General features: G+C 45.3%; 1 protein-coding gene across 6 annotated transcripts in view; it reads left to right on the top strand.

Moving 5' to 3' along the window:
• The window catches only part of LOC132808475 (gastrula zinc finger protein XlCGF7.1-like), a 506,159-nt gene extending 488,568 nt beyond the window's left edge, over positions 1–17,591 (top strand). For all 6 annotated transcript variants that reach the window (XM_060822141.1, XM_060822142.1, XM_060822143.1 and 3 more), the window contains one exon: positions 15,883–17,591. In XM_060822141.1, the coding sequence (XP_060678124.1) occupies positions 16,293–17,249 (957 nt within the window). In that variant the 5' untranslated portion in view covers positions 15,883–16,292 and the 3' untranslated portion in view covers positions 17,250–17,591. The remainder of the gene's footprint in view (positions 1–15,882) is intronic.
• The last annotated feature ends 4,981 nt before the right edge of the window (positions 17,592–22,572 follow it).

The following is a 22,572-nucleotide window of genomic DNA, read 5'->3' as shown; positions in this document are numbered from 1 at the left end:
GGCATTTGGCCAGTTGAATGCGTCAGTTACACCAGTCTATCTACAGAGCCTACTGCACGTGTCCCTCTGTGTCAGCAAGCACTGCACATGTTCACTGTGTCTGCAAAAAAAATGCACATGCTTCTGTCTGTCTGTAAAAATGGTGCATGAATTTCATTTGCCGGCCCAATGAGGAGCTCTGGAACACTGGAAGGAGAAGCCTGGTCCTCCTACCATTCAGAACAGCCCTATTGTCTGAATCAGAGACGTAGATGTTTCTGCTCCTCGGATGCTGCCTTGCCTGCTGTGCTTTTCCAGCACCACTCTAATCTTGACCCATGAGCTTCTGAAGCTGCTGCTGCTCCTCTCTCTCTGAATGAAGACTTGAGATTCATCCAAGACTGTAATTTCCTTCCTCTGTCCAACAGCACTCTCTTCTCTCACTCCGTTTTCTATTTCTTTTATTTTCATGCTGCGATCCAATTGTTGACTTGCAGCAACTGAAAAGAAAGGGAGTGAATCCAGAAAAAGGACAGACTCTGGAAAAGCTGGTCCACGTCTGTGCCTCAAACACCTGGCAAGTGCAGTACCACAGGGTTCCTGGGTTGTAAATTTTGCTGTGGGGAGAAAAAAGCAGAAATGAGGTGTATTGTTTAAATGGTGATATATTGGGAAGTGGAGAAAGTGAGGACTGCAAATGCTGGAGATCAGAGTCAAAAAGTGTGGTGCTGGAAAAGCACAGCAGGTCAGACAGTATCCAAGGAATAGGATAGTTGACGTTTCGGATAAGATTTCATCAGGAATGGTGTGGATGGACAAAGGGGCCTCAGTGTCCTCCTACACCAGTCACTGCCAGTTGTCAGACAGGTGCAGCAAGCAATCAGCAAGGCAAGTGATATATTAGCAAGAGGGATTGAGTTTAGAAGTGGGGATGCCTTCATGCAGTTAGGGGGTCATTGAATATATTCAAGGCTGAGTTCATATCATTTTTGAACAACCGAAAAGTGGATGGTTATTGGGGAAGGCAAGAAAATAGTTTTAAGGCTAGTACAGAACAGTGACAGTCATACAGCATAGAAACACCCTTCAGGTCAACTGATCCATGCTGATTATATTCACAAATTAAACTAATCCCACCTGCCTGTGTTTGGCCCATATCCCTCCAAACCTTTCCTATTCACTTACTTATCAAAATGTATTTTAAACATTGTAACTGGTACCTGCATCCAATATTTCCTCTTGACATTCATTCCACACACCAACCACTCTTTCTTTTTTAAAAAAAAGTGCTCATGTCTTTAGACTCGTTCTACTCTCACTTTAAAAGTTTGCTCCCTAAGCTTGAAATGACACCTGCCATTCACCTCACCTATACCCCTCATGACTTTTTTAAACCTCTGTAAGGTCATCTCTTAACCTCCGATGCTCCAGTGAAAAAAATTCCAGCCTCTGCATCTTGATGTAGGGAGATCCATATCCATTTGTGATCTGTTCAATGCTGGTGCAGGCTTAAAAGACCAAATGGCTGACTCCTCCCAATTCTGTGTCCTGGACAGCAAGAGACTATAAGACATAGGAGCAGAAAGTCGGCTATTCAGCCCATCAGTTCTACTCATACCATTCAATTGTGGCTGATCAGTTTCTGAGGGCCATTCTGCTGCTTTCTCCCTGTCACCCTCAATCCCCTCAATACTCAAGAACTTAGCGATCTCAATCTAAATATCCTCAGTGACCTGGCCTCTGTAGACTTCTATGCCAATGAATTCCATAGATTCACCACTCTGGCTGAAGAAGTTTCTCCTTATCTCCATTCTAAAAAGTCTTCCCATTGCTCTAAAGCTGTGCCCTCGGGTCTTAGTTTCTCCTCTCAATGGAAACATCTTCCCAACATCCACTCTGTCCAGGCTGTTCAGTATTCTGTATGTTTCAATTAAATCTCCCCTGAGTATGGCCCTGTTAATGGGCATGAACCAGACCCTTCAGGGATTAGGTTCAGCAAATTGAAAATGGAGGAAGAGTGTGTGGGATGGAGATCTTCAGCTTCTAAGGAATAAGAGAGGAAAGAGATTTCACTTTAAATTAGAATTGATCGGATGGGCTGATAAGCTAAGGAGGGGCAGATGGAGTTGAACTTGGAGAAATGTGATGTGTTGTATTTTGGTCAAGCAATGCAGGCAGGACTTAGGGGGAGTGTTGCAGAAGAAAGAGACCTCGGAGTGCATGTTCATAGTTCCTTGTAAGTGGAGTTGCAGGTAGACAGAATAGTGAAGATGATGTTTGGTATGCTTTTCTCTATTGGTCAGAGCATTGAGTGAAGGAGTTGGGAGGTCATGTTGTGGCTGTACTGGACAGTGGTTCGGCCACTTTTGGAATAGTGTGTGTAATTCTGGTCTCCATGCTATGGAAAGATGTTGTGAAACTTGAAAGGGTTTGGAAAAGGTATATGAGGCTGGTGTCAGAGTTAGAGGGTTTGAGCGAGAGGGAGAGGCTGAATAAGCTGGGGCTGTTTTCCCTTCGTGTCGGAGGCTGACGGGTGACATTATAGAAGTTTATACGGGGCATGGATAGGTTGAATAGCCAAAGAATTTTCCTCCGGGTAGGGGAGTCCAAAATTAGAAGGCAGAGGTTTGAGCTGAGAGGGCAAAGATTTAAAAGGGACCTGAGGGGCCACTTTTTCTCACAGAGGGTGCTGCATGTATGGAACGAGCTGACAGGAAATGATGGAGGCTGGTGCAATTACAACATCTGGCTGGGTACATGAAGAGGAAGAGTTTTGAGGACTATGGGCCACATGCTGGCAAATGGAATAGATTGATTTTGGATATATGGTTGGCATAGACTAGTTGGGCGGAAGGATCTGTTTCTGTGGTGTATGACTAACTGTCTTCGGTGAAAGCAGAAGTGTGGTTGTGAAGACAGGACTTTCGGAGCAGCTTTCAAAGATGTTTTGCCCTTACTGGGACCAGAAGAAGTTACAATGAAATCTTTCATTTGTGAGACAGCAAGCAACTAAGTGAGTACATCCGGGAATTTGGGAGAAAGTGGGAATTTGTTGCACTTGGACGATGAAGCCCTACCCTATCCAGTCATTCCTACTGGTGACTGAGACTAGGCCTCGAGCTTTGGGGGGAGTAGGTTTAGGACAGATGAGGAGGAGGAAGTGAGGGCTGCTGGTTTTCCCAGAGAGCAGAGTATCTGCAGAATTCTCTGCCCAAGGAAGCAGGCTCCGAAATGCCCCGGACCTAATTCTTCTGCTTGACGTACCTGTGACTGTAAACTTTGAAGTACTTTGGTTAACTGATGCAAATATTTCCCACTTGTCCAACAATACAGTGTCAGCTGTTTCAGTCATTGAGATGGCTTTGATTCACCTACTAAATATATGTACTCTTATTAGACAATATTCATGACAATGTACGTGAGGTGATGTTATATATGCAAGTTGTAAACAAGTAAAAAAGGCCGACCAAGCAAGGAAGTGCTTAACAAACCCAGGGCATCCTTCTTAGAGTATGCATCTTGTTTGTTTCCAAATTAAACATGCTTCAGATCTTTTCTTAACTGCTTTCTGAAAATCTGGGTGCCACCAGGTTTGTGAGTGTTAACAATAATGTACATAATCAACTGAAATAGGCAGCAGCAAAGAATGAACACAAACCAGTCCAGCAGGGGTCACCCACATTTTGGTTTGAGTGTTGAGGGAGTACCTTTTTTTTTGATACCTTTATGGGTATCAGTACCACACTCAGGCTAATGTGCATTGAAACCAGATTATGAAGTGTTAACTTTTCTGCAAACTTCCACCTGTGTGTGTCTCTGCAACATTTTCCAACTTTCCTCATATCTCAGTTTGCCAGCTTTTGTTTATTCCTTCCTTCCAAGACTAACGAAGCACACACTTTCCAGAACAGTCCAAATTAGGGAGTTGAGCCTCCTAAGTCCTGGCTATGACACACAGCTGCTTAACCAACTGTGCAAACTCTCAATATCTGTTAGTCGTTCCATTTGCAAATCGAACACTGTTTTCAAAGTAAGTTGTTCGTGTCTCTGCATGAGTCCACAACCCGGTGAAATACAGCGGAGTCTTTAATGGTCGCCCAATGTGTCTTGTATGCCAAATTCATTCAAGTCTGGATGTCCTGAACTGAGCAATTATACTTCAGATTTCTACTACCCAATTAAAACTAATGTTGGGCACTCCAATGGATTCGAGGCATTTTATATAAATAATTATTCCCTCCGGTGTGGAAACGGGCCCTTCAGTCCAAAACGTCCACAGTGACGCTCCGAAGAGCAGTCCACCCAGACCAATTCCCCTACATTCACCCCTGACTAATGCACCTAACACTACGGGGCAATTAAGCATGGCAAATTCACCTAACCTGCACATCTTTGGACTGTGGGAGGAAATCCGCTCAGACACTGGGAGAATGTGCAAATGCCACACAGGCAGTTGCCCGAAGTGGGAATTGACCCAAATCACTCCAAAAGTTACTGCTTCCAAAAATATTCCAAGTCTTTTCCCTGGGATGAGGGAGTCCAGAACTAGAGAGCATTGGTTTAGGGTGAGAGGGGGAAGATATAAAAGAGACCTAAGGGGCAACGTTTTCACGGAGATATTGGTAAGTGTATGGAATGAGCTGCCAGAGGAAGTGGCGGAGGCTGGCATAATTGCAACATTTAAGAGGCATTTGGATGAGTATATGAATATGAAGTAGTTTGGAGGGATATGGGCCGGGTGCTGGCAAGTGGGATTGGGTTAGGATATCTGGTCGGCATGAACGAGTTGGACTGAAGGGACTGTTTTTGTGCTGTACATCTGTGCTTCTGGCTTGCTACTAATGTTTGTCACATCTGTATGCTCAGTTTCTCTCTGTTGGTGTAAATGCCTTAATGTCTCATTTTGCTCCCCACGTCCTGTCAATAAGCACACCTGCAAATGACTTTGTCAGTCACACAAGCAATCGTTTATTCTTTGATACGGCCAGGTCGGTCCACTCTGATCAGCCCAGAAGGATGAATACTCCCGGACCGTTAAAAGAATCCGCCGACTTTTACAGAGTTTGCATAGAGCTTGTGTACATTGTCTACAGTCAAACATGCAGCATGATCACATATTAACAACCAATCAGATCCCACAAAGTCCTCGTCCACTTTTGAGGTCGCCTATCATAATTTCTTGTGAGCAACCTGTTCTTGGAATTATCTTTGCCCTGTCTGGTGGTTAGGGCTAATCCGTTACTTCTGCAATTAATGGTTAGGTTCACATTGTTACTTTTGCATTTGCAATTTTTTTCATTGGATTTACGTCAGTCTGTGATTTCTTGTTTGTTCTGAGTCACGAATATCTGCCTGACTCAGTTCTGACCGAGTTAGCCAGGCAGAAGCCATTTTGTGCAGCTGCTTCAGTCATTTTGTCCTACCTCCCAGATGCCCACACCCTCATTCTTCCCTTTGATCACACCACGATCATTGAAAGGGAAGGCTAATCCAAACCAATGTCCTTCGAGGTGGTCCTGCCATCAACATCCTGTAGAGTGGCACCACTATTTTCGCAGCTAATCTAGTCATAGTTATCATTGCCATCAACATGTGGGTGAGCCATGGGATTACAAAAGGAGCATCTTCTGGGGCAAATCTATATCACTGAGGGACCTCAAGCCTAGCAATTAAATACCTACCAATACCGACAAACGGAAGAAAATTATTCTGACATACATAGCTAAATAAGCCAATTGTACCAAGAGCCCGATCCCCATTTTCCCCAACTGGTACCTTCAAGGAACACCTGGATTTTGTCTTGTATCTTAATAATAGTGCCAGTGTGATCAGGTATGCTCATAATGCATTTATCTTGGACAATGGTGCAGACCTCACCTTCCCAGGCGAGTGTATAGTCTATGGCATACCAATTCTGCATAGAGTAAGAATGCAGATCTGATAATGCCAGTTTATTCTGTTCCAGAGCCCCTCTAGTCTTATTCCCTGGAATAGTCAGGCTGCAACAGAGGGAATTGTGGTTCTTTTGGCTTATCACCCCTGCCGATCCTTCCAACGGAGGAGGGAGGAGGAGGATTTAAAAAGCAGCGACATTTCCTATGCCGCCTTGCTGAGGGGCTCTGAAGCTGTAATAAAGTTCGGTCGCAATAAAGGTTCCCTGTACTTCCTGCCGGGCTCAGACTCATTGAAAGCCGTGAGCCACAAAGCAATTTATTTTAAAGCTGTTCATTTCGTTCTGCCTCCTGCATTAAGTTTCCAATGTCGTGTATCAGATGTAGATTTTTCAGGAGTGCAGAGTTTGTCGTTTCATTGGCATTGTAAAGTTTCCTGGCAGCACCGGGAGCTATGTGCTGTGTTCAGTAGAAATAATATGGAGGAGCCGGTGTTAGACTCGGGTGGGTAAAATTAAAAATCATTCAATACAACGTTATAGTCCCAACAGGTTTATTTGAAAGTACGAGCTTTTGGAGCTCTGCTCCTTCATCAGGTGGAGAAAGTGAGGTCTGCAGATGCTGGAGATCAGGTGCACCCCCAGGTCATCTCTGCACAGAAGCTCTTCAGCCACGTTCTCAAACAGACTCGCTACCACAGCCACACAAGTTTCAGAGAACACCTCTGGGACACCCAGACCAACCAACCAACCCAACCACCCCGTGGCTCAACACTTTAACTCCCCCTCCCACTCCACCAAGGATATGCCGGTCCTTGGACTTCTCCATCGTCAGACCATAACAACACGACGGTTGGAGGAAGAGCGCCTCATCATCCGCCTGGGAACCCTCCAACCACAAGGGATGAACTCAGATTTCTCCAGTTTCCTCGTTTCCCCTCCCCCCACCTTGTCTCAGTCTAATCCCTCGAACTCAGCACCGCCTTCCTGACCTCTCCGCCCCCACCCCACTCCGGCCTATCACCCTCACCTTGACCTCCTTCCACCTATCGCATCTCCAACGCCCCTCCCCCAAGTCCCTCCTCCCTACCTTTTATCTTCGCCTGCTGGACACACGTTCCTCATTCCTGAAGAAGGGCTTATGCCCGAAACGTCGAATCTCCTGTTCCTTGGATGCTGTCTGACCTGCTGCGCTTTTCCAGCAACACATTTTCAGCTCCTCCTTCAGGTGGTGATGGAGAATAAGATCATGGTCACAATTTATATCCAAAGGAGTCCAGTGTCACAGATGTGATACATTTCACAATTCTAGATTAAATCTTTTAGAATGGGTTTCTGCTCTTTGGTTTGTTAATCCCAGAACGTGTTTTAAATAGCATTCTCAAGAATGTAATTTAAATGCAGAGCTTTTCTAACAAAAAATGTCAAGTCTGACTCGACATTGGGACCCAGACAGAATTCACAACTATTGTTAGAAAAGTTCTGCATTGAAATGAAATGTACCACCAACACCCACCGCGCCCCGTGCATTCTCACCTGCCACCCACTGTGCCCTCAGTCCACTGCCCTCCATGATCCACAGCATTGTGTCCATTCCATCTCTCCCCCAACACCTGCTCCATTCTCTCTGTCATGCCACCCTCTGCACCCTTGTCCATTTTCTCTCTCTCTCTTGTCCCCCCCCCCCAGCCCATCCCCATCCATTATCTTTCCCTGCCTTGCGCACCCCCCTCCCCTCCACTCCCTCTTTGATCGCTGTTGATGAAGAGAGAGAGAATGGATGCTGACAAGTCGACCTGGGAGACAGGAGGGGCCAGAAAGAGGTTATATTTAAAATTGAGAACAGGTAAAATTATACATTCAGAAACATCATTAAAGTCTGAAAGCGTGTTCAATTTTTTAAAAGAGCTGCTGAAATCTTTCTGAAACTTGCACTGAAGTATGTGCAGTTAGGCCACAGCTCAGGACAAGCTGCAAATGGTGAATGGGTGTTGTGAAAGTTGGTTCCGACCACGTAGTATTAGAGTCACAGAGTTGCAGAGCACAGAACCAAATCCTACACTCCAGGCTGATCAGATATCCTAACTGAATCTAATGACCCATTTGCCAGCATTTGATCCACATCCTTCAAAATCCTTCTTAATCCAGATGCCTTTTAAATGTTGTAATTGTACCAGCTTCCACCACATCCTTCGGCAGCCCATTCCATATACACGCTACCCTCTGTGTGAATAGGTTGTCCCTTAGGTCCTCATTCCTGAAGAAGGACTTATCCCCGAAACGTCGATTCTCCTCCTCGGATGCTGCCTGGCCTGCTGTGTTTTTCCAGCACCACATTTTTCGTTAGGTCCGAAATATATCTCTTGCCCCTCCCCAAAACCGATGCCCTCCAGGTTGCCCCCCCCCGACGCTGTACCCTTTTTTTCTCCAATTAGCATTTGGACAGTTAAAATCCCTCAGACATACTAGCATCACCACAGAGCACAGTGCGCATGCTCCTCGGTGTCAACAAGTACTGCGCTTGTTTGCCGGCTCCAGCAAAACACTGCGCATGCTCCTCGCTTTCCGCAGAAAAGTTAAAAACCACACAACCGGTTATAGCACTAGCTAGTGCTTCCGATTAAACCTGTTGGGCTATAACCTGGTGTTGTGATTTTTAACTTTTTACGTCCCAGTCAAACACCGGCATCTCCAAATCATTCCGCAGAAAAGGCACGCGACTTTATTTTGATAGACCAATAGTGAGCCCTGTATCTCGGGCTCTCTCACTGGAATAACACACCAGGTTAGGCAGCATCCAAGGAGCAGGAGAGTTGACGTTTCATCTGGAATGATTGCGGATGTAGGAAGGGGTCTCAGCGTCCTTCTACACCAGTCACTGCCAGTTGTCAGACAGGTGCAGCCAGCAATTAGCAAGACAAGTGGTACATTAGCAATAGGAATTGAGCTCAGAAGTGGGGATGCCTTCCTGCAGTTCGGGGGTCATTGAATATATTCAAGACTGAGTTCATCTGATTTTTGAACAACAAAGAAGTGGATATTTATGGGGGTTAGCACGAAAATGATTTTAAGACCAGTACAGAACAGTTACAGAGTTATACAGCACAGAAACAGACCCTTCAGTCCAACTAGTCCATGCTGAATATAGTCACAAACTACACCTGCCAGTGTATGGCCCATTTCCCTCTGAACCTTTCCTATTCATGTACTTATCCAAATTTTTTTTAATCATTGTACCTGCATCCACCACTTTCTCTGCATATTCTTGCACAAACCACTCTATGTTTAAAAAAAAGTGCCCCCCTGCCTTTTTAAATCTTTATCCTCTCAACCTTCAAATTTGCTGCCTAATCTTGAAACCCCCCACCCTAGGGAAAGGATAGCTGGCAGTCATCTCATCTATCTCCCTCATGATTTTATAAACCTCTGTAAGGTCAAATCTCCTGTGCTCCAGTGAGAAAGTCCCAGCCTATCCACCTAGGTGTTGGTAGATTCATATCCAGTTATGATCTTTTGAATGTTGGTGCAGGCTTGAACAGCCAGATGGCCTACTCTTGCTTCTAATTCTCCCCCCCCCCCCCCCCCTCCCAAGTCCAGGACAGCAAGAGACCGTAAGACATAGGAGCAGAAATTAGGCCATTTAACCCATCAGGTCTGCTCTGCTATTCAATTATGGCTGATAGGTTTCTCAAACCTGTACTCCCACTTTGTCCCTGTAATCCTCGATCCCCTTGATGCTCAAGAACGTCTCTATCTCAGAATGATCAAAGAAAGAGAGGGCCGATCAGGGATAGCACAGGGAATTTGTGTAGAGAGTCTGAGGAGGTAGGGGAAGCTCTAAATGAGTTTTTTGCTTCTGTCTTTACTAAAGGAAAGGACCTTGAAGTGAATGAAACCATTGAGGAGCAGGAAAGCATGCTGGAACAGATAGAGATTGAGAAAGCCGATGTGTTGAAAATTTTGACAAACATTAAGTTTGACAAGTCACCAGGGCCAGACCAGATTTGTCCTCTGCCTCTTTGGGAAGCGAGAAATGTGATTGCTTCACCGCTTGCGAAGATCTTTGCATCCTCGCTGTCCTCCGGAGTTGTACCTGAGGACCGGAGGGAGGCAAATGTAATTCCTCTCTTCAAGAAAAGAAATAGGGAAATCTGTCGTCTGTAAGGTGTTAGAAAGGATTCTGAGGGATAGGATTTATGACCATCTGGAAGAGCATGGCTTGATTAAAGGCAGTCAGCATGACTTTGTGAGGGGCAGGTCATGCCTCACAAATCTTATTGAGTTCTTTGAGGATGTTACTTGACAAGTCGATGAGGGTCGAGCGGTGCATGTGCTGTATATGGATTTCGGTAAGGCATTTGATAAGGTTCCCCATGGTAGGCTCGTTCAGGTCAGGAGGAATGGGATACAGGGAAATTTAGTTGTCTGGATACAGAATTGGCTCGTCGACAGAAGACAGCGAATGATAGTGGAAGGAAAATATTCTGCCTGGAAGTCAGTTGTGAGTGGTGTTCCACAGGGCTCTGTTCTTGGGCCTCTACTCTTTTTGTAATTTTTATTAATGACTTGGATGAGGAGATTGAAGGATGGGTTCGCAAGTTTGCAGACGACACAACGGTTGGAAGTGTCATTGACAGTATAGAGGAATGTTGTAGGCTGCAGCGTGACATTGATAGGATGAACAGATGGGCTGAGAGGTGGGAGATGGAGTTCAACCTGGATAAATGTGAAGTGATGCATTTTGGAAGGTCGAACTTGAAATTTGAGTACAGGATTAAAGACAGGATTCTTGGCAGTGTGGAGGAACAGTGGGATCTTGGTGTGCAGGTACGTAGATCCCTTAAAATTGCCACCCAGGTGGACAGGGTTGTTAAGAAAGCATATGGTGTTTTGGCTCTCATTAACAGGGGGATTGAGTTTAAGAGCCGTGAGATCTTGTTGCAGCTCTATAAAACTTTGGTTAGACCGCACTTGGAATACTGTGTCCAGTTCTGGTCGCCCTATTATAGCAAAGATGTGGATGCTTTGGAGAGGGTTCAGAGGAGGTTTACCAGGATGCTGCCTGGAATGGAGAGCTTATCTTGCTAAGGGAGATTGACTGAGCTCGGATCTTTTTCATTGGAAAAAGGAAGGAAGAGAGGGGACCTAATTGAGGTGTACCGGATAATGAGAGACATAGATAGAGTTGATAGCCAGAGGGGACCTAATTGAGGTGTACCGGATAATGAGAGGCATAGATAGAGTTGATAGCCAGAAACTTTTTTCCCAGGGCAGAAATTGTTAACATGAGGGGTCATAGTCTTAAGCTGTTTGGCGGAAAGTATAGAGGGGATGTCAGAGGTGGGTTCTTTACGCAGAGAGTTGAGAGAGCTTGGAATGCGTTGCCAGCAGCAGTTGTGGAAGCAAGGTCATTGGGGATACTTAAGAGACTGCTGGACATGCATATGGTCACAGAAATTTGAGAGTTTGTACATTAGGTTTACCTCTCATCAATGGTCAGCACAACATCGTGGGCTGAAGGGCCTGTTCTGTGCTGTGCTGTACTGATCTATGTTCTAATTATCCTCAGTGACCTGGCCTTCACAGCGTTCTGTGGCAGTGAATTCCATAGATTCACCACTCTCTGGCTGAAGAAGTTTCTCCTTACCTCCATTCTGAAAGGTCTTCCCTTTACTCTTAAGGCTGTGCTCACTGGTTCTAATCCCTCCAACCAATGGAAACATCTTCCTAACTTCCACGCTTTCCAGGCTGTTCAGTATTCTTTGTTTCAGTTAGAACCCCCCTGCTTGTGGGCCTATTAACCAGCGTCAACTGCATCCTTCAGGATGAGTGACAGCAGGGATTAGGTTGAACAAACTGAGAATGGAGGGAGAGTGTGTGGGATAGAGATTTTCAACTTCTTAAGAATAAGCGAGGAAAGAGAGTTCACTATAAATTAGAACTGATCAGGTGGGCTGATTGGCCAAAGTGTGGTAGATGGAGTTTAATTCAGAGAAATGTGTGGTTTGCATTTTGGTCAAGCAATCCAGGCAGGACTGACACCGTTAAGGGGAGTGTTGCAGAACAAAGAGACCTTGGAGTGCAGGTTCATAGAAAGTGGAGTTACCTGTAGACAGAATAGTGAAGGAGGCATTTGATATTCTTTCATTTATTGGTCAGTGCATTGAGTATAGGAGTTGGGAGGTGATGTTGTGGCTGTGTAGGACATTGGTTAGTCCATGTTTGGAAGACAGCATTCATTTCTGGTCGCCCTTTTACGGGAAAGATGTTGTGAAACTTTGAAAGGTGTCAGAAAAGATTTACAAGGCTGCTGTCAAAGTTGGAGGGTTCGAGCTACAGGGAGAGGCTCATTCGGCCGGGGATATTTTCCCGAGAGCATTAGAGGCTGAGGGGTGACCTTATAGACATTTATAAGGGGCATGGATAGGGTGAATATCCAAGGTCTTTTCCCCAAGGTAGGAGAGTCCAAAACTAGAAGGTATATGTTTGAGAATTTTTAAAGGCATCTGGATGGGTACATGAATAGAAGGGTTTAGAGGGATATGGGCCACATGCAGGCAAATTGGACTAGATTAATTTAGGATATCCGCTTGGCCGGACAAGTTGGACCAAAGGGCCTGTTTCTGTTCTGTATAACTCAAATCTTCCTCAGTGAAAGCAGAAGTGTGATTGTGAAGGCTGGAGTTTCAGAGCAGCTTTCAAAGATGTTTTGCCCTTAATGGGAGCAGAAGAAGTTACAATGAAATCTTGTATTTGTGAGACAGCAACTGAGTGAGTAAGTACATCTGAGGTTTTGGTGGAAAGTGGGAATTCATTGCACTGTGGCGATGAAGTCCTACCTACTGAGTCATTTCTGCTGGTGAATGAAACCAGGTCTCAAGATTAGGAGTAGAAGATTCAGGACACAGATGAGGAGGAACTGCTTTTGCTAGAGTGTAGTGAATCTATGGAATTCTCTGTCTAAGGAAGCAGTAGAGGCAGCTTTGTTAAGTATGTTCAAGACACAGTTGGATGGGTTTTTGCAATGGTAGGGGAATTAAGGGTAGTTGGGATAATGCAGGGAGGGGAGGATCTGAGATAATGGATAGATCAGCCATGACCTTAATGAATCGCGGAGCATAATGAATGGATGGGCCAAATGGCCTACTCCTGCTATTATTATGAAACTACAACCCTGCATTTCCCATGGCCTACCCACCTCACCTTGACATTATGGGCAATTTAGCATGAACAATCCAAATCAAGGCAGTGACCAGTGTAGTGATGTGGGAAATGAACTTCAGAGAATGATAGGGACAAGGATAGGAAATGTACCAGCAATCAAAACTGGATTCTAAAGATCACAAAAATTGAAACCAGAAACGGTATCTGAATGTGTGCTGCATTGTAACAAAAGTGAATGAGTTGACTGCAAACATTGAAGAGAATAATTATGAATCGAGACTCCCAGCAGAGACATGGCTTCAGGATGACAAGGATTGGATCCTGAATATTGAGGGTTTGGTCAAATGGAAAGTGAGGTAAAGGTAGAGGGTTGGTGCTGCTAATGAAAGCACTGATCACAGGGTAGTCTGGTGTCAGCTCGGATTTCAAGTCCTGATTTCTCTGTCCTGTGTTAATCTCCTCCTCATCTGTGTCCTGATGTCGGTCTGTTCTCCGCTTTGCTGGATTTCTGCTGAAGCTTTGCCCCCTCCCCCTGCTTTTTTTTCACCTTCCGGAACAATAAAGCATTCAGCCAATCAAGCCCCAATCCACAATCTCCCAGCCTGTCAACCATCCAGACACACAGTGTAATCATAGCAGGGAATCACACAAAGAAAAATGAAACCAAATTTGAAACAAATAGGTGCTCGTGTTTAATGTTTGTTCATTCGGACGTAAAGCAGAAATGGGGGTCTCCCAGGATTCTGGGACTGTCCTACTTGAGGAAATCTCTCTCTCTTACATCTATCTATGAGAACCCAGCTCTGATTTACAACAATATTTACACCAACAGAAGTAAGACATCTGTTCTCAAATAGACAGAGATAAACAGGATGGAAATAGACACTTTCTCTCTCATGCGCGCGCACACACAAGTCCACAGGAGTGAATGTATATTTGCAGAATTATATTTGCAGAACTGAGCAGAAATGTCACTTTATCAAAATTTAAGTTTTATGAAGAAGGTGCCTTCCAGGAAGACTGAGATTTGCATATTAATGATACCTGCAACCCACTTGAAAAGATGAAAGACTTAACAATCCAGGTTTGTTCAATGTATCATTTCAGTGGCAGGACACTGTCATGTTTTTCTATAAATTCTATATCTTATGATCTTATTCTCCACAATCACCTGATGAAGGAACAGCGCTCCAAAAGCTAGTGCTTCTCAATAAACCTGTTGGACTATAACATGCTATTGTGATTTTTAACTTTGTCCAAGTTAGGGGGGATTGGCTATGCTAAATTATCCATAGTGCCCAGGGATGTGCAGGGGAAGGTGGATTGGCCATGCTAAATTATCCATTGTGCCCAGGGATGTGCAGGTTAGGTATGATAGTCAGGGAGTAGAGCAACAGGTCTAGGGGAATGTGTGTTAGGTGGGTTACCCTTCGAGGGTTGGTTTGGACTCGTTGCGCCGAGTGGCCTGCTTCCACACTGTGGGGATTATGTGAAGAGAAGGGATTCCTGCAGACTGTGCACCTCGCCTTGCCCCTTTTGTTTCACCCCCTTCTCCCTCCCCCTCCCCCACCCATTGATGGCATCACAACGCAGCAGTGGCCCTGTCAGTTTGAGTGAAACTCCCTCTCTCTGGGCAACTCTTCATCCTGGGAGGGAGAGAGAGGGGAGGGGGGAAATCCATTCACTTGTGGCAATTGGAGTGAATCCAGGAAGGGAGCAGATGCTGCAAACTCAGGTATTTGTCTTAATTACCCGGGTGAGGAGGGACAGAAGGATGGGGAGGGGCTGTTTTCCCCATCGCGCCAGAGTCTGAGAGGTGACATTATAGACTTTTATAAAATCATGAGCATGGATAGGGTAAATAGACAAGGTCTTTCCCTTGGGATGGGGGGGAGTCCTGAACTGGAGGATCATAGGTTCAGGGTGAGGGCAGTGGGGAAATGTAAAAGAGACCTCAGGGCAACGTTTTCATGAAGAGGGTGATGCGTATATGGAATGAGCTGCCAGAGAAAGTGTTGGGGGCTGGTGCAATTCCTACAGTTAAAAGGCATCTGGATGGGCGGATGAATACAAAGGGTTCAGATGGAGAGGGGCCAAGTGGTGGCAAATGCGACTGGCATCATATAGATGTACAGCATGGAAACAGACCCTTCGATTCAACTCATCCTTGCTGACAAGATAGCCAACCCAATTTAGTCCCAGCTGCCAGCACCTGGCCCATATAGGGGCCAAGTGATAGCAAATGTGACTAAATTAATTCAGGAAATCTGGTCAGCTCGGACAGGTTGGGCCCAAGGGTCTGGTTCCGTGCTGTGTGACTCTAATCATCTTGAGTGAAAGCAGAAGTGTGGTTGTGATGACTGGACTTTCAGGGCATGTTTTGCTCTGACTGGAAGCAGCAGAGTTTGACTGAAGTGTATTGGTGTTATTGCCTTGATGTCTCCGTTTTCTCCCATCTTCCTGGGGTAATTAACCATTTTGTTTGGTTCTTCCTCAAGAGACTGCATTGCAGGTTCACCCTGAATTGACACTTTTTTTTTGCTTCCCAAAAACAGATCTGCTCACTCTCAGCAGGATCCCAGTGTTGTGAAAGATAGTAACTTTCAGGTGGAGGTATCCAAAATTCAGAGAGATGTCAGTCTTCATGTTTTTGCTCATCTGTCCCTGTAAGATCCTGAATCAGCATCTTCAGGATAATTAGTTATATTGGAGTGAGAACAGAGAGTGGGATGGTGCTTTCAATTTTGTGGAATAACAAAAGACCAGAATATTTCGCAGAAAGTAGAATTGCTTGTTCTGAATTTTTACCCTGCACTGACTAGTGACTTTTGTAATCTCTCTTTAAACAGTGTATTTGAAGATAGAAGCTTCAAAATCAACACATGAAGTCCTTATACCCGAAACGTTAACTCTCCTGCTCCTCGGATGCTGCCTGACCTGCTGCACTTTTCCAGTACCACACATTTTGACACTGACTCTCCAGCGTCTGCAGTCCTCACTTTGACGTCAATGTCTGACAGTCACTCAATCCAGCGGGACCGGAAACAATTTTCAACTATGATTCTGTGAGAAGGAGCAAAGTGTTTTGGTTCCTGTTTGAGTACATTTTCAGCATCAGTGGGACTGGATGAGAGACCCTACTGTTGCAGCGCATTGAGTGTGGGGCGTGTAGCAGCTTCTACAGCCTGGAAAGAGGAATTGACGGCAGGGAGGGGCTGGAAACGTGTGTGTGTATTTGTGTGCAGCTGAAGCTTCGGCCATGGAGAAACCTGAGGAATCCCACCCCGTGGAGAAATGGTGGAAGTGTGGTGATGAGGGAAAAGGCTTCCGTTTCCCGTCTGCCCTGGAGATTCATCAGCGCATCCACACAGGGGAGAGGCCGTTCTCCTGCCCCGAGTGTGGGAAGGCCTTCAGCAAATGCTCCGACCTGCTGAGGCACCAGCGGTCCCACACGGGGGAGAGGCCCTTCAACTGCCCCAAGTGCTGGAAGAGATTTACCCGGGCCTCCCACCTGCTGAGGCACCAGCGGGCCCACACAGGGGAGAGGCCGTTCTCCTGCCCAGAGTGTGGGAAGAGATTTGCCCAGGCCTCCAACCTGCTGACCCACCGGCGGGTCCACACCGGGGAGAGGCCCTTCAGCTGCTCAGAGTGTGGAAAGGCCTTCAGCAATTCCCCTAACCTGCTGAGGCACCGGCAGGTCCACACTGGGGAGAGGCCCTTCAGCTGCCCCGAGTGTGGGAAGGCCTTCAGCGATTTCTCTTCCCTGCTGACCCACCAGCGGAGCCACACTGGGGAGAGGCCCTTCAGCTGCCCTGAGTGCGGGAAGGCCTTCAACAATTCCTCTTCTCTCCTGATCCACCAGCGGATCCACACTGGAGAGAGGCCATTCAGCTGCCCGGAGTGTGGGAAGGCCTTCCGCCATTCCCCCAACCTGCTGAGGCATCAGCGGGTCCACACTGGGGAGAAGCCTTTCAGCTGCCCCGAGTGCGGGAAGGCCTTCAGTAATTCCTCCAACCTGCTGACCCACCAGCGGATCCACACTGGGGAGAGGCCCTTCAGCTGCCCCGAGTGTGGGAAAGCCTTCAGCAATTCCTTCAACCTGCTGACCCACCGGCGGGTCCACACGGGGGAGAGGCCCTTCAGCTGCCCTCAGTGTGGAAAGGACTTCACTCGCTCCTCCCTCCTCCGGAGGCACCAGCAAGTTCACGTAGGGTGATTGAAGGAGTGACGGCTGAGTGCCATTATCGACTGGACTATTAACCCAGTTCCAGGGACTCCTGGGTTTGAATCCCACTGCGGCAGATGGCGCTATACAGGGTCTGAGTGAAATTGCTGAGTGAGTCAATACTTCCTCCAGGTTAAGGCTGTACCAAGGATCCAATTACAAAGGGACAACTCAGTGGTGACCAATAGTAAAGACAGTGATGGGGGGGTGGGGAGAGTGTGTGCGCTTTGACTTTGAACTGTTTAAACAGCAGCTACTTTTTCTCTGCTATTTTGCTGAGGGGATCTGAAGCTGTAACAAAGTTGGGTTGCAATAAAGGTTACCTGAACTTGCTGCTGGGCTCAGACTCTCATTGAAAGCTTTGAGCTCCAAGAGTTTTTGTTTTAAAGCTGCTCATTTCTTTCAGCCTCCTGTGCTAAGCTTCCAATGTCGCTTTCAGATGGAGTCATGAATGAGCAACCAATATAATGAGAAATTGTCAATTTCTCACGAGTGCAGAGTGTGTCATTTCATCAGCATTGTAAAGTTTCCTGGCAGCATCAAGAGGTGTGGACTGTGTTCGTGAGAAATTATGTGGAGGAGCCAATGTTGGACTGGGCTGGATAAAGTTAAAAATCACACAACACCAGGTTATAGTCCAACAGGTTTATTTGGAAGTATGAGCTTTTGGAGCACTGCTCCTTCATCAGGTAACTGTGGAGCAGGATCATAAGACACAGATTTTATAGCAAAAGATCACAGTGTCATGCAACTGAAATGACATATCGAACAAACCAAGATTGCTGTTGAGTCTTTCACCTTTTAGAATGAGTTGCAGGTTTCAGTTCATTAATCTGTAAATCCCAGAACTACTATTAATTCATGTTCTTGAGATGACTTAAGGTTTTTTTAAAAAAAAGTGACATCTCAGTCCAGACAATGCATTAAAGGTGTGAGGTTCGAGTCTATCAGTATCCCAATCTTGAATCAGACTGGTTCTAGTTCCAAAGTAGGAATTTATAAAATATTACACGGATTGACTGTCTGTAGTTTCTGCACTTTTTGAACAAAGTAGAATGTATCTGCAAACATAATTCTGCCAATAACAGTTTGCCCAAAAAGTGATGTGAGAGTGCGTGCATGAGAGTGCACGTAAGAGTGTGCACATGTTTGGTAAAGTGAGAGTGTGATGGAGTATAAGCCTGAGTGTTGGGGGCATGTATGTGTGGGTGTCTGAGAGAAAGCGTGTGTATGAGTGAGCTATTAAAAGCGAGGGCTTGCGTTTTGCTAAAACAAGAAGGGCAGTTAATGGTAGGGCCCTGTGTTGTGCTGTAAAAGAGAGACATGGTGGGGTTCAGGTTCATAGTTCTTTGCCTTAAAGATTTCCTTTTCACGTCATTGATATTAAAATATCTCAATATATAATAATGAAGCAGCTCATTTATTCTGAAATTATTTCAATTAGTTGGTCAATTGCCAAATAATAGCTGCATAACTGTTGTCAATATTGATACCCAGGAAAGCTGTTTTGTTTAGTATATTTCCTTTGTAAAGATCTTATCCAAATTACAAAATGATTGTATTTTCATATGAAATAAAGTTTGCAGTGTTTTATTAAATAGTTGAAAGTACCTTTGCACTTAATTGCTCTGTTTGGAATTAAACATTGTGAAAGATCACTTTTATCAAAGTCACAATTTATGGTGAATCTATTAACAAACGAATGTTGCCATTTGCTCTTGAATTATCACAAATTCAATTTGAAATTCTTGAATGAATTGAATAAGGGATAAAAAGTGAATATTTATTGCACTTTTTCTGAAATTCTCTGCGCTGCCATTGTTTTTGGTTAAATGTATGTAACCCTCATCATAACTTTGTATTTCTTTGATGTTTCATTTGTCACTGCTACTGCCCAAATAGTCTTAAAAAAAGTTTTGGCATTTGGTGAAGTTGTGAATTTTTAGTCTCGTAACATTGTTTCACAACTGAATAGTCTGAAGATTAATTTCAGTACATACAGGAACGTCAAAGAGATTGTGATGATAGAAAGTCAGCATGTAGAATTGCCAATGAAATGTAAACAGTGGCTGCTCTTAATTTGGTATCAATTGAAATGGTAAGAATAAGTAAAAATTATGGCATTGTGCATTGTGTGTGGTGTGAGTTCAGAATTTTTCTAATCCTTTAATTCTGACACCTACAGTGATGGCAGTGAACTGTTTTATTTGATCGTGGAATGTGAGCATCATTGGCAGAGCCAGTATTTGACTGCAGAGAACACATATGAATATCCGATGAGGTTGAGTTGCAACTGTGGCATAACAGATTGCACTGGCTTGCACTGTACTCTGACAAGACAGAGACTTTGGGAGGAGAACAAAAATAGGAATTTCTACTTCAATTTTGATGGTCCCACTTATATCTCTCAAAAGGAGATTGTTTGGTCCATCACATTTATAATGGCTCTTTTGTTGAATTATTTCCCTGCATCCACATATAACTGGAATCGTTTTCTTTTCAAGAATTTTGCAATTATCTTTGCCCTTTACGCGTTCCATTACCCCTTCAAGGTCATTCCCAATCGTAATAACTTGCTTATTTTCTTAAAAAATTAAACCACCTCACGGCCATTCCCGCCCCCCCCCCACCCCAAAAAAGCCCCTTTTTCAAAGTGCCTGCACTATTTCCAATATGGTCATGTTTTCTAAATATTACTATGTACTTCTATTTTTTGAACAAGTCTCTTTAGATTTCAATGTATCTTTTTAAATATAAAAATGCCCCCTTACTTGTAGCTCAGCCCTTTACATGTATTGTTTCTCTCAGCGCAATCTTGACCCTCGGTAATGTATATTTACCCCTCGAGAAATGAGTATGTCTCTTAAAGGGATATTTCTGCTTACAAATAGGGCAACGTTTTTTCGCAATGTAGTTTTATTTAAATATAACTGCGTCACTTTACTTATTAAAATATCCCTTTGAATGTGCCCACATCCCTTTGAAATGTAATCTTTCCATTTATATCTCTTTATAAGCCCGTTAAAATGTCTGTGTCCCTTTAAAATGCAGATTGCTCCCTTTAGATATGAGGCCGTTCCGTCAGATGTCGGAATATCTGTTTAAATGGAGCGGTGAGCTTTCCCAATGTAGACAGGGCTCCTCGAAACGTGGCAGTGTCCCCCCTGCAGCTGCAGAGCGAGACAGGAGAGTTTGTTTTTGTGAATGAGCAGTTGTAGCGCGAGGTGGCTGTTGCTTGGTGACGGTGAGGCTCCCCCGGCCCCGCCCATCCCCCCGTGCAGACGTCACGCGGGGGCGAAGGCGGTTGGGAGGAGAAGTCGCTCGAGCGGGGAAGCGGCGGCCGTTAGGAAAATGGCGCCGTGCGGCCCGGGGCAGACCCCCGTCACTGGTCACCGCCGCCTTCCTGGTGCAGCTGCTGTGTCACGGCCACACCGGCCGGCTGTACAGCAGGCAGGAGCCGGTGACCATTCTGGAGGCGGATGGGGTTAAGGGCCTGTTTGGGAACTGGTCGGCCGCCTGGGTGGTGGAGTTCTACTGGTCGTGGGGCGGCCCCTGTGTCAACTATGGGGCCACCTGGAAGGTACTGGGCCCGGGAGGTGAAAGGTGAGGCAGGTTGTGGGGGGGACGGAGGGGAAGGAATGTGGGGCCTGTCCTGTCATAGTCACATTTTACACTCACTTTCCATCTGCTTTTACTGGCGCTTGTGCTGTTTACCCCTCACTGTTTTTTAATCCTTGTGCTGTTTACCCCTCACTGTTACTTGTACAATTGCTGAGGGTAGTGTGTAAATACTAATGAAGGATACTATGCACCAGCATGTATATGTTCCTCAGTTATTGAAGGGGCAGGACCTGTTGAGAATGGTTAGTAAAGTATGTGGTGCACTAAGCCTTGTTAACTTGGAGATAGTTTGGTATTTGGAAAAATATACTTTTTTATTATTTAGAATCATAAAGATGTACAGCACATGAACTCACCCATTTGGTCCAACCTGTCCATACCAACCAGATATCCTAACTTAATCTAGTCCCATTTGTCACCACTTGGTTCATATACCCATCCAGATGCCTTTTAAATTCTGTAATTATACGGCCTCCATTACTTCCTCTTGCAGCTCATTCCATACATGCACTATCCTCTGCATGGAAAAGTTGCCCCTTAGGTACCTTTAATATCTTTCTGCTCTCACCCTAAACCTATGCCCTGTAGTTGTGAACCTCAATTCTCTATTCCTGAGATGCTGCCTAACCTGCTGTGCTTTGACCAGCAACACATTTGCAACCTCACCCCTACTCTGGGGAAAAGACATTTTAAAAAATGTTGAGCAGCCAGACAAAAGCGATAAAATGTTGAGCCACATGGGGAAAAAGAACTGTGGCTCTACCCTTTATTTCTCCTCTTGGCATTTGAACATTTAATATCTGTCAATAACACCAGCATCGCCACAGAGCACATTGTGTCTGCTCCTCGGTGTGAACAACAGCGCACCTGCTCGCTGGTGTCACCAGTACATTGTCCATGCTCCTCACTGTCGGCAGAAAAGGAGACATCGCTTATCTCTGTTCCTAAAGGTCTTCCCTTTATTCTTAAAGCTGTGTCCTCTGGTCCTAGTCTCTCCTACCAATGGAAACATCTTCCCAATGTCATTGCACTGTGGGGATGAAGCCCTAGCCTGTCCAGTAATTTCTGGTGGGTGAGACGAGGCCTCAAGGTTAGAGGGAGTAGCTTTCAGACAGATGAGGAGGAACTGCTTTTCCCAGAGGGTCGTGAATCTATGGAATAGTCTAGATTAAAGTGGTGCTGGAAAAGCACAGCAGGTCAGGCAGCATCCGGACAGCAGGAAAATCAATGTTTCGGGCAAAAGGCCTTCATCAAAATCTAGGGAATACTCTGGCTAAGGAAGCAATAGAGGCAGCTTCATTAAGTATATTCAAGATACAGTTGGGTGGGATTTGGCCTGGTTGGGGAATTAAGGGGTTCCTTGTGACAGTGCAGGGAGGAGAAGATGAAACGATGGATAGATCAGCCATGATCTTAATGAATGACGGAGCAGGCTCACTTGTAGCAACTGGAGTGAATCCAGCGAGGGAGCAGACTTTACGCCCTCAGGTATGTGTCTTGGTTACCTGGGTGAGGAGAGACAGAAGTTCAGGTTGGGACTTTTTTCCATAGCTTGCCAGAGTCTGAGGAGTGACCTTATACACTTTTATATCATCATGAGGGGCATGGATAGGGTAAATAAACATGGTATTTTCCTTTGGATGGGGCAGTCCAGAAGTAGAGGGTAATAAGTTTAGGATCGAGCAGCAAGTCA

This window comes from Hemiscyllium ocellatum, assembly GCF_020745735.1.
Source record: "Hemiscyllium ocellatum isolate sHemOce1 chromosome 27 unlocalized genomic scaffold, sHemOce1.pat.X.cur. SUPER_27_unloc_6, whole genome shotgun sequence".
Classification (NCBI taxonomy): Eukaryota; Metazoa; Chordata; class Chondrichthyes; order Orectolobiformes; family Hemiscylliidae; genus Hemiscyllium; species Hemiscyllium ocellatum.
Note: the sequence above shows the minus strand (reverse complement) of the source record. Positions and strands in the feature narration are given on the sequence as shown.